The sequence below is a fragment of the Megascapheus bottae genome, chromosome 1 (assembly GCF_031878675.1).
Source record: "Megascapheus bottae isolate mThoBot1 chromosome 1, mThoBot2.hap1, whole genome shotgun sequence".
Lineage (NCBI taxonomy): Eukaryota > Metazoa > Chordata > Mammalia > Rodentia > Geomyidae > Megascapheus > Megascapheus bottae.
Window position 1 is genome coordinate 55,277,665 of NC_143509.1, and position 15,797 is coordinate 55,293,461.

The following is a 15,797-nucleotide window of genomic DNA, read 5'->3' on the forward strand; positions in this document are numbered from 1 at the left end:
TATTATAATATTTCTAAATATATATAAAGTAGTATAATATATACCTATATCATAACATTATTTAAATGTATTATAATCCTGCTCTGGTATATCTTTTGGTCTTTTTTTTTTTTGCCTGTCCTTAGGCTTGAACTCAGGGCCTGAGCATTTTCCTTGGGCTTTCTTAAGGCTAGTACTCCACCATTAGAGCCACAGCACCACTTGCAGCTTTTCTTTTTATGTGGTATTGGGGAATGGAACCTAGGACTTGATGCATGCTAGGCAAGCTTTCTATCACCAGGCCATGCTCTTGGCCCCTATCTTTTGCTTTTTAATTTCCTAGTTTTATTTCCCCCTCTCTCTGTAAGTTTCTCTTTTTGTTCTCTCTTTTCAACCTTATTTTATTCTTCTGCTATGCTAACTGAATTAAAACACCACACACACACACACACACACACACGCACGCACGCACGCATGCACGCACGCACGCACGCACGCACACACACAGAGGTTATATTTCAAAAGAGCCTGAGCTTCCTAGTCTAAGTCTACTGACATGTTAGTAAATGTTTCATTTCTCCCTCTGTCTGGATATGACTTAGTTACCCCCTGAAGGCGCCTCCATGGTGAAGCCACCCAGAGGTGCCGGTGACCAGGGCCCCTTCTCCAGCCCAGACTCTTTCATCTCCTCCATTTTCAAGTCTCAAACCATCCAGACAAATGATGCTTCTGGGGTTTTCTTTGAGTCTGGGGCCACCTCACAGAGGTCTGTAGAAGAGATTAATGGCAGAACTTAGAAAAGCCAGCTGCCTGTTCTAGTGGAGAGATTTAAAGCCCAGGACCCTCCAGGGTTGCAGTCTGCACTCAGTGGTTTATCCTCTTCTTCCTGCCCCGCCTCAGCGCCTCCTCTTCTGCTCTTCCTCCTCAGAACCAGGATGTTTTTCCTTGCCTTTTTATTGTTTCACTAACCTGGCAGGTCTCCTTTGGTGGGGCCCCGCCACTGGCTTCCTCTGGGGGTGTGAGGGAGGGCTCCACTGACCAGGGCCCTGCAGGCCTGCTCCCTCACCCTGTGTCCTCTGCCTCTCAGCCAAGCCTGGCATAGCCACTGACCTCTGCTGCTTGACCAAAGTTTCCCGTAGGTACAGGAGCCCCTCCTCAGCTGCTCAGTTGGGTGTTTATTTCTCAAAGGATAGAGGTAAAGAAAATGGAGGCACCTAGAAATAAGGCAGACCACCTCGTAGCAGGGAGCAGTGTGTACATACTAGTAACCTTCTGACCTTCCACCCTGGAGCTTTTTCTCAAGACCTTCCAAACAAAGAAGAGCCCTGTGGAGTTATTTTTAAAAAGAGCTCAGGGTTCCCTCTAGGTCCTTCATCTGTCCCTCTTGCCTGAGTAGTGTCCCTGAGACAACTTCAGGGCCAGTAATGTTTCTAGAAGGCTGACCTCAGGGCTCCAGGCCAACCCCTGGCTCAGTCCTGCAGGTCTGCAGGGGAGGGGATGGGAGGATACCCCTCTGACCAAAGGCTGGCCCCCACACAGGGAGGGAAGACAGTGTGTGTTTCATAAAAGTTCGCCGTCTTCATTATTAATGTCTGCCTGGAGGGGAAGCTGTTGAAAAGTCCAAATACTTCATTGTGTGATTTTTTTTTAAAGGTGGTGGTGGAGGGGGAGGATGTGCTCCTTTTAAGGTAAGAACTAGGAAGGAAATTAAACTCCCACTGAGCCCTGGACCGTCCAGATCTAAGACCTAGTCTTTTGTTCACACTAACTTATTTGGCTCCTAAATGTTCTCCACCCAAAATCATTACATCCGCCGCAGCCTTTCAAAACACATCTCAGAGTTGTGGAGCCTAGTGGGCGGCTGCCTTTCTGGAGAGATTACAGCCACCTTCCTCTAATGCCCCAGAAAATCCCACCAGGGACCATCCGGCCTGAAATCTCCCTCCTGTGGAGGACTGGGGAGGGGGAGGTCATGTCCCACTCCCAGCTTTTGGCCTTGTACACTCCAGGGCACTCACAGCTTTTGCCTCTCTGGGCCTCTTCCCCAGAGGGATTCTGGGGATTTATTTCCATAGTTCAGCTCCCTTGGAAGCAGAAAGTTCCTAGAGGCAGTTTTTCTGAGTCACTCTTGTAGCTCTCCCAGTGTCTTGCTGTGGGTGGTGCCCAGTAAGTCTATTTATTTATTTTTTTATGGCTAAATACACAACAATATTTACCATTTTAACCATTTCTAAGTGTATGATCCTTGTCATTGGGTAATCCCAATCCCTCCCTGCCCGCAGCCCTTGATGAACACTATCTTATGAATTTCCTATTGTAAGAATGTCACATATATACAATTATATGATATTTATCCTTTCGTGTCTGGCGCATTTCATTTGTTTTCAGAGTGTTACCATATTAGTAGCCTAGGTTAGGGTGTCACTCATTCCTAAGGCTATGTAATATCTACATATATTAAATGTATATGCATTATGAATATATATTCATAATCCATTCATTCACTAATGGACATGTTCATTACTTTCATCTTTTATCCATTGTGAATAATGCTGCTGTGAGAGTGGCATACAAAAATCGATTTGGGTCTTTGCTCTCAGTTCTTTTGGATATCTATGCAAGAGTTTAAAGTTTTTCAGGGACTGCTATATTGTTTTCTGTGGTGGTTGTACCATTTTACATTCTTTTTTTTTTTTTTTTTTTTTGCCAGTCCTGGGCTGAGCACTGTTCTTGGACTTTCTCAAGGCTAGAGCTCTACCACTTGAGCCTCAGCACCACTTCCGGCTTTTTTCTATGTTTGTGGTACTGAGTGATTGAACCTGGGTCTTCATGCATGCTAGGCAAGCACTTTACCACCAGGCCAAACTCCCAGCCCCCCATTTTACATTTCTGTCGGCAATGCATGATGGCTCCATTTTCTCTATGTCCTTATTGTTCCTTCCTTCCTTTCTTCCTTCCTTCCTTCCTTCCTTCCTTCCTTCCTTCCTTCCTTCCTTCCTTCCTTCTTCTTTCTCTGTCTCTCTCTGGCAGCATTGAGGTTTGAGTTACAGTTTTGTGTTAATTTTGTGCTTGCTATGCAGATGTTCTGCTGCTTCCAATCAGGGCTCCTTTTTTGCTTTGATTAATTGTGAAATATGGTCTCAATTTTGCCCAAGGCTGGTGTGGTCAATGATTCTCGTATTTAAGCTTTTTGCCATAGCTAGGATGACATGCATTCACCACCATAGTCAACTATTGGTTGAGGTAGGATCTCATGAAATTTTTGCCTGGGCTGAGAAACACAATCCTCTCAGTCTGTGCTTCCCAAGTAGCAGGAATTATAGACGTGAGCTACCAGTGTCCAGGTGTTCTCTTTAATAATAGCTATTTTAATGGGTATAAAGGTAGATCTTTCTTTAATTCATAAATGCCACTCACTGTCTATATTGTGGATTTAGAGTTGTTTCTTCCCCTCATGGGTCTTAATTCTGACATCTGAGGGTTTCTGTGGTCCTTGTGAATGGTTGCCATCTATGGAGGGCATAGGCATCAATGACACACCAGCTAGAATGAATGGTGCAAGCATCATGGGTGTAAGAGCAGGGGAAGCATGGCACACTTCATGAATTGGAGTGGCTAAAAGAACTGGCGGAACATAAAAGAAATGCAAATCAAAACAACTCTAAGATTCCACCTCACTCCAGTTAGAATGGCCAGGATCAAGAAATCTAATAACAACAGATGCTGGAGGGGATGTGGCCAGGAGGGATCACTACTACACTGTTGGTGGGAGTGCAAACTCGTTCAACCACTATGGAAAGCAGTATGGCAGTTCCTCAAAAGACTAAACATAGAGCTCCCCTATGACCCAGCAATTCTACTACTTGGCATTTACCCAATCATCCAGAAGCAAGGACATACTAAATCCACTAGCACATGTTCATTGCAGCACTATTTACCATAGCAAAGATATGGAACCAACCCAGATGCCCCTCAGTTGATGAGTGGATCAACAAGATGTGGTATTTATACACAATGGAATTACATGCTGCAGTCAGAAAGAATGACATCGCCCTATTTGTAAGGAAATGGAAAGACTTGGAAAAAATCATATTAAGTGAAGTAAGCCAGACTCAAAGGAACATAGGCTCAATGGTTTCCCTCATTTGTCATAATCAGTAGAAACCTTGGGGCTCTCCTAGCAGAGATTTACAATAGAACAAAATGTAGATTCATAAAGCCAGATAGAATGACGCTAAATGAGAGGACCTCCAGGATATAGAAATAAAAGCCATATAATGAGTGATTGTTGTCCTTAATGTACCATGTTATCTCTCATCTCTTTTGCTGTCCCTTGGTTATCTCATATTGTTACAGTATTTCTCCTGGTTGTCTGATAGATTCTATATATGCGTATTTGGTTATTTGAAGTCGGATAGGGAAGGGAGGAAAACAAGATGAGGGGCTGGGTTGGGGGGAGGAAAATGGGGACCAAGACATGAGAAAGGGTATCAATGTATGTGAAGTAATGCACCGTCTATCTGGCGAATATAATGTAACCCTTCTATTAATTACAATAAAAAACATATAAAAAAAGAACTGGCTGAACTTTGATCTTCACAGCCACCACTGACCCACCCCACTTTTTTTGTTGTTGTGGGGCTTGAACTTAGGGTCCACTTCCAGTTTTCTGGTGGTTAATTGGGGATAAGAGTCTCCTGGAGGGCTGGCAGTGTGCCCTAGGGGCAGAGTGCTTGCCTAGCATTCACAAAGACCCAGGTTCCTCAGTACCACATACATAGAAAAAGCTGGAAGTGGTGCTGTGGCTCAAATGGTAGGGCTCTAGCCTTGAGAAAGCCCAAGGATAGTGCTCAGGCCCCGAGTTCAAGCCCCAGGATGGGCAAAAAAAAAAAAAAAGTCTCCTGGACTTTCCTGTTCCTGCTGGCTTTATATCCAGAACCTCAGCTGAGTAGCTAGGATTACAAGCATGAGCCATTGGCAGCTGGGTCCCCAACTGGTTTTTATCTGAATGTGATTCATGGGGCAAGAAACTGAAGAGTCAATCTCTAGTCTTTTCTCTGCCACCTATTTTCTAGGTTAATCTGGGCAGGCGACTTTAGTGCTAAGACTCATTCTTCTCTTTCATAAGAGAGCAAGCATACCTTTGTGTCTGCTACTCAAAATGTCAGGATCTAAAAGGATAATTTAGGACCCCTAAAATTATCCTGTAAAAAGCACTTTGCAGATTGGAAAATGTGTGGGATTTCTTAATTGGATCTCTGTGAACAGAAGTACAGTTTCATTCTCCTGGAAAGCACCTGTAAAAACCTCCCCTCCTTTGCAGTCTAAGGCTATACCCGTTATACTAAAAGGAACCTAAAAGGGAGGGGGTTCAAAGTCTGCCTCCCACCTTTTAATACTTTTCTCTATCTCTGTGTCTCTTTCTCTGCCTCTGTCTCTGTCTCTCTCTTTTGGTACCAGTCCTTGGGCTCACATCAAGGCCTGGGTGAGCTAGCACTCACTCTACCACTTTGAGCACAGCTCCATTTCTAGTTTTGTGGTGGTTAAATGGAGATAAGAGTCTCATGGACTTTTGTGCCCAGGCTGGCTTCAAACTGAGATCCTCAGATCTCAACCTCTTGAGTAGCTAAGAATACAGATGTTAGCCTCTAACACCCAGCTGGCCCTCCTCTTAATCTTGCCTTATCCTTCCCTTGTCACCTGCGGTCATGTTTCTGGTTCTGCCTCTTCCTCCAAATTTCAGTTCCCCCTTACAGTCAGTCCTTGATCCTCGAATAGTCCTTCCCAGGCTATCTTCTCTTCTTCCTCCTAGCCAACAACCTGAAACCCTTCGGTGATACTACATGTTTTCACTTGAAAAGTCTAATAATCCACCTTCACCACCGGTAAACAGACTTTTCTTGTTTCTCTCAAATTCATTCTCCATTCTGCTTTCCTCTCATTACCATTCTCTTCAGGATGCATAAAAATTATATCTGCCTTAGAAGCTGATTTAGAAGTCCTTTTGCTCAGTCTAATGATGTGCAGCTGGTGCCCGACCGACGCTGCCAGGCTCCCAAGCCCATGTGCTTGGCGGCCCCTTTCCTCTGAGGGAGATCACGGACAAGGACAGTGCACTTGTGTTTAAGGCAGAAGTTTCAAGGCCAGTGGGACTTTTGTGGCTCTGCCTTAGTAGTCAGTGCCCTGAAGCCTCCCGAGGAAGTGTGATGGACCCAGACCTGGTTCTGATCATGTCTGTTGATGGTAGTCCTTGACCCTGCGGCATCACTTCAGTCTTTCGGACCCTCGGTTTCCCCATCCACCACAGCTGTCACAAGCATTAAATGAGATAATTTATGCGAAAACTTTCACCAGATGGTAAGCACTGGGTAGATGGCTGGTGAAATCTGAATCGAGTGGAAGGACATGAACATAAAGGCCTATTCTTCAACTCTGTGCCTGAGACACACAAGCTGGCAGCTGGCAGCACTTGACATTTGGTCCCTTCACAGCTTGATGGCCAGGGTAGGGTGGGGCTGGTCTTCCAGGAGGAAATTGCCTCTTTGAATGACTCCTGGTACACTCCCTCTGCACCACTCAGAAACAATGGGAGCTGAAAACCCCCAGTCACTGGAGAGGAGCTGTGGTAAGCAGCTGCTCATTAAGAAATCCTATCCTGGGCTGGGCCAGCATCCCTTATGATGCTGGCTCCCAAACAGATGTTTTAGAACATTTAGACTATGCCACAGTAGTGGAAGTTGTCTACTTGAAGGAATAAAAAACAAGCAAAGCAATAAAACTCTATTGTTAATCTTCCTTCATGATGGAAAGGGAGGGTGTGTCCTGACTTAGGGGATCAAGTAAAGAAAGAAGGATGACATTTCCTGCTTAAAAGATATCCTGAAACTCGTCACCAGTTCCCTGTAATCCTAGCTCCTCGGAAGGATGAGATCTAAGGATCATGATTCAAAGCCAGCCTAGGCAGGAAAGTCCATGATACTCTTTATTTCCTGTTAACCAGCAAAAAGGCTGGAAATGGAGCTGTGGCTCAAGTGTTAGAACACTAGCCTTGAGGAAAAAAAAAAAAAGCTCAAGGACAGGGCTCAGGCCCTGAATTCAAGTCTCAGGACTTCACGTGTGCGCACGTGTGCACACACACACAACCTGAAAAATGGGATGTGCCAATTGTGTGTGATTTACTGCTCAGTGGCCATAAAGACTGAATCATTAAGATGATTGGTTGATTCTTTTTTTTTTTTTGTGGGTCGTGGGGCTTGAACTCTGGGCCTAGGTGCTGACCCTGAGCTCTTCAGCTCAAGGCTAGCGCCCTACCCCTGGAGCCACAGAGCCATTTCCGATTTTTCTAGTGATTAACTGGAAATAAGAGTCTCCGGGTCTTTAGTGCCCCAGCTGGCTTAGAACTGTGATCCTCAGATATCTCAGCTCCTGAGTATCTAAGATTACAGATGTGAGCCACTATGCCAGGTTTGGCCAATTTTTTTTGGGGGGGGGTGGTCATGGGGCTTGAACTCTGCTGGGCACTGACCCTGAGCTCTTCAGCTCACGGATACCACCCTACCCTTGAGCCAAGCCCCACTTCCCTTTTTCTAGAGGTTAATTGGAGAGAAGAGTCTCAGATCATTTTGTGCCCGGGCTGGCTTTGAACCTTGATCCTCAGATCTCAGCCTCCTGAGTAGCTAGGATTTTAGGTGTGAGCCATCTGCACTTGGCTGGCCAATTCTCTAAAGTTTTTTTTTTTTTTTCTTCTTTCTGTAGTCCTGGGGCTTGAACTGAGGGACTCTCACTCTCAATTGGCTTTTTCTGCTCAAGTCTGGCACTCTACCATTTGAGCCATACCTCCATTTCTAGCCTTTTACTGGTTAATTAGAAATAAAAATCTTGGTCTGGGCTGACTTCAAATCATTATCCTCAGATCTCAGCCTCTCGAGCAGCTAAGATTACAGGTGTGAGTCACCAGCACTCAGCTTAAATCATTCTTCTAGAGTTTCAGTCATTTTCAGTATGTTCAGCTTTAAAACCTCTTGTACCTACATGCTGAACTTGAGGTTCCCACCATCATAGTCATGGTGAATTTGTGCTGAGCACTCACTCTGGGCCTGGGCGCTGTCCCTCAATTCTTCAGCTCAAGGCTACCGCCCTACCCCTGAAGCCATAGCCCCCCTTTCCCAATTTCTAGTGATTAATTGGAGATAAGAGTCTCACAGTCTTTAGTGCCTGGGCTGGCTTTGAACCGTGATCCCCAGATCTCAGCCTCCTGAGTAGCTAGAATTATAGGCGTGAGCCACCGTGCCCTGCTAGAAATATTAAAAAACAAAACAAAACAACTGTTTTCTTCAGCACTTTTAGCTGTTGGTCATGCAGGATTCTGGAGGGTACTGCAGGACTGCCATCAGCCTTTTAGTTTTGTTTGTAGTGTACTTTTTTAAAAATTCCTTTCGGCCATCCTTGATCTACCCTCCAGGAAAGAGCAGGGTTCAAGGTGAGCCACACCTGTGTTCATGTGGCCATTTGTTTCCACAATGGGGCTCCTTGACCTGACTGGATGAGGACTTCCACTGTTCCCAAGGCCATCGTGCTTTGTCCAAGGCTAGCCACACTCCTCAGTGGCTGGGTCTCACACTGTCCTAAGTTCTAACAGAGTTAAGTTCATTATTTTCTCTTATAGTTTGTCACTTTGTTCATGGTTTTTTACAGTCATTGTGTGTGTGTGTGTGTGTGTGTGTGTGTGTGTGTGTGTGTGTGTGTGCACGCACGCACGCATATGTGTGCTCATACTGGGGCTTGAACTTAGGGTCTGGGTGCTGTCCCTTAGCTTTTTCATTTAAGGATGACACCTTACAGCTTGAGCTGTGTCTGTCTTTTTGTCTTTTTTTTTTTTTTTTTGCTAGTCCTGTTGTTTAAACTCAGGGCCTGGATGCTGTCCCTGAGCTTTTTTTGTGTGTTCAAGGCTGGTGTTTTACCAGTTGAGCCACAGTGCCACTTCTGGCTTTTGTGGTAATTGGGTTTTTCTACCCAAGCTGGCTTTGAACTGTGATCTTCAGATCTCAACTTCCTAAGAAGGTAGGATCATAGGCAGGAGCTACCAGTGCCAGGCTCAGTTTTGACTTTTTGGTGGCTGATTGGAGATAAGAGTTTCAGGGACTCTCCTGCCTAGACTGGCTTCCAGCTACAGTCCTTAGATCTCAGACTTTTTGAGTAGTAGGGGTTACAGGAATGAGCTGCAGTGCTCTGTCATAAGCTCTTCTCTGGTTTTCCCTCCCTCCCTTCCTCCTTGCTTGCTTCTCTCTCTCTCTCTCTCTCTCTCTCTCTCTCTCTCTCTCTCTCTCTCTCTCTCTTTCACTCTCTCTCTTTCACTCTCTCTCTCTCTTTCACTCTTTCTCTCTCTCTCTCTCTCTTTCTTTCTCTCTCTTTCTTTCTTTCTTTCTTTCTTTCTTTCTTTCTTTCTTTCTTTCTCTCTCTCTCTCTCTCTCTTTCCTTCTTTCTTTCTTTCTTTCTTTCTTTCTTTCTTTCTTTCTTTCTTTCTTTCTTTCTTTCTTTCTTTCTTTCTTTCTTTCTTTCTTTCTTTCTTTCTTTCTTTCTTTCTTTCGCCAGTCCTAGAGCTTCAACTCAGGGCCTGGGCACTGACCCTGAGCTTCTTTTGCTCAAGGATAGCGCTCTACCGCTTTAGCCACAAGGCCACTTCCGGCTTTTTCTGTTTATGTGGTGTTGAGGAATTGAACCTAGGGATTCATGCATGCTAGGCAAGCACTCTACCACTAAGCACATTCCCAGGCCTTCTCTGGTTTTCTTTGAGAATAATTTCCTCCACATTGGGCCCAGTTCCTCAAAAGTGTCTTTCTCTTCATCCAGCTAGGCCAGCTTGCCTTTGTATCTCAGACAGGAAGAACAAAGGGAACGTGCTTGATGTGTCATTGCTGTCCATGACTTAAGAGTCTCAAGTTCAGCGTTCAACGTGGGGACGTTGAGGCTGCCCCTGCAGACACCCTCCCCGGCCCCCTTTCTAGTGTAATCCTTGCCTGGGTGGGGTTGGGTCCAGAGAAGCTCAGATGCCTGGGCAACTTCCCTCCCTCTACAGGAAGCCTCTGCTAATTATCACCTCCAGGAAACAGAATTGAAGGCTTAAAAACAGTAATCCTCAAAGGATTTGAGGGAGGAAATGATTCCCTCAGGAAAGTTTGTCTGAATCTCTTGTGGAAGTTTTTATAATCTCCACCCAACCCACCTCAAATAAGGGAGTTACAGCTTGTGGTGCCACTGGTCCAGAACTGCCCTTGCTCGGTAAACCAGCCACATGGTTACTCGACTGTCCATATAGCTTGCAAAAATCTGCACTGGATTCCAGAGGTTTAACGCAGAAAGTATAGTGATATCTTGGATATTCTTTACATGAAATGTATATTGAAATGATAATGTGTTCTACATGTTAAATGAGATAAAACATTAATTTCATGTTTTAATTATTTAAAGTATGTGACTATTAAAGTTATGCACAGGCAGGCAGTAATGGCTCACACCTGTATTCTTAGCTGTTCAGGGAGCTGAGATCTGAAAATCAAGGTTTGAAGCCAGTTTGGGCAGAAAAGTCCATGGGACTCTCATTGCCATTTAACTATCAAAAAGCCAGAACTGGAGCTGTGGTTCAAGTGGTAGAGTGCTAGCCTCAAGCAGAAGAAGCTCAGAGACAGTGCTTAGGTCCTGAATTCAAGCCCCCAAATACCTCTTCAAAATAAAGTTATACCCAAGTGGGTTTTGTTTGTTTCTTGCTATGTTCTAGACAAGCACTAATCTACAAGACAACTTACTCCTTCTGTGTGTGTTGGTGCGTGACAGTTACATACAAACCATAGTCCCGCCTGCCTGCAGTCTCTGTCTACCGGATGGTGTGACATTATTACCTCACTCATAAATATAGCGGTGACTTCATTCATCCCCACGGAGGTTTTCCCACAGTGCCCACATCCCCTCCTTCCCTGAGCAGAAAGAGAATTGTTTCCAGTTAGAAATGGGACTTTCGAGGAGAGCTTCATTCAGCAGTTACCTCAAGTGGCCTGCTGGTGATGGTAAATGGGCTTCTCTGAAGGTTTATTTTTCAGAACCAGCAAATCTCCCTCATGCCATTTCTCATCGTTTTAGCTGCTGTAAGCAACTATGGGCCAGGAAGGAGCAACACTGAGCCCCCCGGTGACAACACTGCCTTCCACCAGGATCTAAAGGACCTTTCCACGGCGGTCTCCAGAGAGGGTATGATGACCCCGACCTCCGTAACAAGCCATCTTCCTTCAGAATCTCCAGAAAACCTCCCTTTCCTTACTGAAATGGCAAGTGCTCAGGGAAGGAACGAGTCTTCAAGGCAAACAGATTTCACCATTGTACCTGCTGGGCACTTGTCTGAGATGGCCACAGCCCTAACCTCCCAGGACAGCACTTTATGTGAGTGTGCGTGATGGTGTTCATTATATTTGTATATGTTCAGTGCTAGAAGCAGAATTTCCTCCACACTCCTGTTCCCCAATCCAGAACAGCTGTACCCACCTCGAGGGTCCTGGCTAGCGTGCATCAGACCTGAGAGGTATGCACCCCAGCTGTGGCAGGCCAGATGAGGGTGTGGATTGGTTGAGCATCCTGGTTGCTCTGTGGCATCTCTGTTTCATGGCTGATCTGAACCGAAAGGGGTCTTATTACACACTCCAACCTCAGAGGCACAGGTCTGATGGGATGTGTGGTCAGGTTGTCTTCGTATGTGTTGATGGGGTTTAGATGGGTGTTCTAGTTACACAGTTTGGTGGTTTCCTTTTTTTTCTTTTTCTTTTTGTGTCAGTCCTAGGCCTTGAACTCAGAGCCTGGGCATTGTCTCTGAGTCTGTTTTGTTCAAGGCTAGTGCTCTTCCACTTGAGCGATAGCTCCACTTCCAGATTTTTTTAATGGTTAATTGGAGAGAAGAGTTTCATAGACTTTTCCAGCTTCAGAGTACTATCCAGTGATCCCAGCCTCCTGAGTAGCTAGGATTACAAGAGTGAGCCGCTGGTGTCTGGCTTGATTTGCTATTTTTAGCAGAGGATTTCAGGAAGGGAGTAGGGCTCCATGGGTAAGATTTGATTGAAGCCCAGAAGGCAGAGAAGAGTAATGGTTTAGATATCTACTGCATACCAGCATGTCTATTCTAGCAATCCTTGCCAGAAGCTGGTGAGGGCATGTTATTCTCACAGGAATATGAGAACTGAAGCTCAGAGACTCTAATGAGCCCAGTGTGTGAAGGACAGTTAGCAGCTAGCTGAAAGCGAGGCAGTCTGTGTGTCCGAGTGAGGCAGGGTAGGGTGGGGTGAGGAGGGGGACGCCCAGTGTGTGAGGGCACATGTGGCCTCTGGGTGGGGCAGCAGGACATCCTGTCTGGGAAAAGGCCTAAGTTGTACACAGAGCAGCAAGTAGGACAGTGATGAAGAGCTTTTGTAGTTTGAACTTGGTGTGTTGGGAAGAGTGGCTGTCAGGTTCTGCATAATGGAGTGATACTGTTAGGCAGATGTGTTAAGGAGTCATCTAGCAGCCCTTCTCTAATCTGTGATATGGAGGGAAGAAGATGAAAGGAATGTAGAGTGAGGGAAACAACCAAGCTAGACAAAGACATTCAGACACCAGGAGCTGACGAGGTGACAGGCGCTGGAGAGGTAGGGCTTGGTGAAAACTTCACAAAGGAAAGGTACTTGTTGAGGACCTGAAGGATGAGCCATCCAAGATGACCCCACGGCTTCATGCCACAGGGACAAGGCTGACTACAAGTCTGATTGGTGGCCCTCAGTACCGTAAGGGAAATATACGAGGGTAATTTCTGCGTTTCATCAGTGCATACTGGCTAAGGAGCTTAGGAATGCTACACATATTGCCTGGTTTTGTTGATGATCCAGATATTCTGGAAATTCTGTTTGTGATGGATTCCAATAAGTTCCAACTTTGTGGGATGAGGGTGGTGAGTTATGATGATACGACCCTGGTTTCTAATTCCATAGTCTAATCTAACCTTCATTCTGCACCCAATACTGATCATTTTGCTATACTTCTGCCTTCCCCTCCCCCCATATACAAAGTGGGGGGGCCGGGGAAGCAGACTGTGAGGTCAAAAAAAACTTGTCTTGCTTAGTGGCTTTTCTTTCAGAAGTTTATGTTTTGGGTGCTACTGAGTTTAAACTCAGGGTTTTATACTGCTTAGATAGGCATTCTACCACTTGAATCATTCTACCAGTCCTTTTTGTTTAGTTATTTTTCAAATAGGGTCTTGTGCTTATGCCTGGGCTAGCTTTGATCGCAATCTTGTTTGTGCCTTCTCTATGGTTAAGTAACAGGCACATACTATCAAAGCTCACCTCTTTTTTGTTGAGATGGGGTCTTGTGAACTGCTTTCCCCAGGCTGGTCTTTTTTTTTTTCTTTTTTTGCCAGTCATGGGGACTGACCTCAGGACCTATGCACTGTCCTTGGGCTTTCTCAAGACTAGTGCTCTACCACTTGAGCCAGCTTTTTTCTATGTATGTGGTACCAAGAAATCAAACTCAGGTCTTTGTGCATGCTAGGCAAGCACTCTTACCACTAGGCTAAATTCTTGGCCTCCCAGTCTGGTCTTGAAATGTAGTTTTCTTAATCTCTGCCTCCTGAATAGCTAGGTTTATATATGTGTGCCACTGTTCCTGGCTCAGGAGTTAATATTTTCATAGAATGAACAATTGATCCTTATTTCTTAACACTCATATTTCATAGAGAGAGCTGATCCCATTAAAAATTAATGGGAAGGGGTGTGTGTGTGTGTTTGGTCCTGGAGTTTGAACTCAAGGCCTTGGCGTTGTCCCTGAGCTTTTGTGCTCAGGGCTAGCAAGTATACATTTATCACTTGAGCCATGGCTCCATTTCTGGAGTTTTGGTGGTTAATTGGAGATTGAGTCTCACAGACTTTCCTGTCCAGGCTGGCATTGAACCAGGATCCTCAGATCTCAGCCTCCTGAGTGGCTAAGATTACAGGTGTGAACCATGGGCACTCAGCCATGCTGGTAGAATTTTAATTATTGCTATCTTTTTTTCAGCCTCAGAAAGGCTTCACCTGCCCCCCAGCATTTCAAGTTCAGAAGAAAAAAGTTCCCCTTCTCAAACTGAGAGTGAAACATCTACAGTATCCCTGGAGAAGGGGAAGGAGCTCTCAGGAGCGGGAACTGTACACACCCAAGTAGCGGACATGTCAGCTTCTGTCCTGTCCTCCCTTACTTCTGAGCCCAGAGAAGGGGCCATTCTCTCCAGGAGGAAAAATTCCTCGGAATCAGAGCTCATCTTACAGCACTTTTCCAGGACACCGGCTTACTCTCCTTCCTCAGGCCACCCTTCATGTGAGTACTTCTGTTTAGCTCACCCCCTCCACAGCCATTGAGAACAGCTGTAACTACAGGTGTACAGCCAGCTGCAACGGGATAAGGTGTGGGTGGGAGGGTGGGGAAGGACAGCCATTCCTGTAATGCCAAGCAGCATCTGGAATACAAGTACAACCTATGTAAACAGTTTACCTCAGTATTGAAGTTTCTGTTTCAAATACTTTTATTTTATTTTTGGGTGAGGTCTTGAACTCAGTGCCTGAGTGCTGTCCCTTGGTTTTTTTCTGCTTAAGGCTATGCTTGAGCCATCTTCACTTCCAGCTTGTTGGTGGTTAATTGGAGATAAGAGTCTCGTGGAATTTTCTCTCCAGTCCCCCTTCTAATTGTGGTCCTCAGGTATCAACCTCCCAAGTAGCTAGGCCTACAGGTGTGAACTTGCCAGTGCCCAGCTCAAATATATTTAAATTGTATAAGGAAGAAAAGGATTATTGGCTGCTGTGGGTTATCTGTTCAATGTTTTCTGCCTCTTCCCTCCCCGACTCTCCTTTCTCCATACCCACACACAAATACTAAGAGTTGTGAGGCTGGTGTGTGGAGCTAGCAGGACTTGAGCTAATGCAGAGCTTGAGTTTCCTGTCCTAGCTGTTTAGCTCTGTGAAGAAAGAGAAGTAGACAAATGGGATGGAGGCTTGTGTCTTTTGATACTTGGCGACCCCATCCTCTAGTTAATATAATGCTCTCAGCTCAGTTAGTCAGATTAGTGATGCTCCTTGCAAGGGTGTACAAAGTGGGGAGTTCAAGCGTCTCAGGGAAATGGTCATATCATCTGAAGGGTTCTCTGCAGTTTCATCATTTGGTACCCTCCTCCACCCACACTTGCATTCGTACACTCAGCCTTTGTAGCTGGGACCTCATCTGCTCCTCCCCAGCTTCACAGAAACATGAATGAGCCCAGCATCCAAGGCTGGGAAGCCAGGAGTTACCTACTCCTGGAAACGAATCCTATGCCTCACAGAATTAAATCAGGCATAGGCCCATGTAGCACAATCAGACTTCAGCAAAGAAATTCTTCTTGGCTGGGTACCAGTGGCTCACTCATGTAATCCTAGCTAATCAGGAGGCTGAGATCTAAGGGTTGCAGTTAGAAGCTGGGAAAGTCCATGAGACTCTTATCTCATGGACTGCCAGAGAACCAGAAGTGACCCTGTGGCTGCAAGTGGTAGAGTACTACCCTTGAGCAAAAGATCTCAAGGGCAGTGCCCAGGCCTGGAGTTCAAGCCCCACAACTGACAAAAAAAGAATCTTGCTGCTTTACCACCTCTACTACTATATACCTTTCTACACATTCCATATTTTCTATCATGATCATGCAGCTATTTGATCATTGTGGGGGAAAGTAAACAAAGAAAGAAGCAGAGAAGAAAAGCTCTCTTTTGAAGGCGGAAAGAGATATGTGTATGTTGAATTGTGTGAGT

The 15,797-nt window shown here is 45.4% G+C and overlaps 1 protein-coding gene across 1 annotated transcript in view; it reads left to right on the forward strand.

The window, feature by feature from the left end:
* Nucleotides 1–602: 602 nt before the first annotated feature.
* Heg1 (heart development protein with EGF like domains 1) overlaps nucleotides 603–15,797 on the forward strand; it is a 67,863-nt gene continuing 52,668 nt past the window's right edge. Inside the window, exons 1-4 of the mRNA XM_090330699.1 lie at nucleotides 603–621; nucleotides 1,067–1,114; nucleotides 11,113–11,409; nucleotides 14,044–14,340. Coding sequence (XP_090186825.1) covers nucleotides 603–621; nucleotides 1,067–1,114; nucleotides 11,113–11,409; nucleotides 14,044–14,340 — 661 coding nt within the window. The remainder of the gene's footprint in view (nucleotides 622–1,066; nucleotides 1,115–11,112; nucleotides 11,410–14,043; nucleotides 14,341–15,797) is intronic.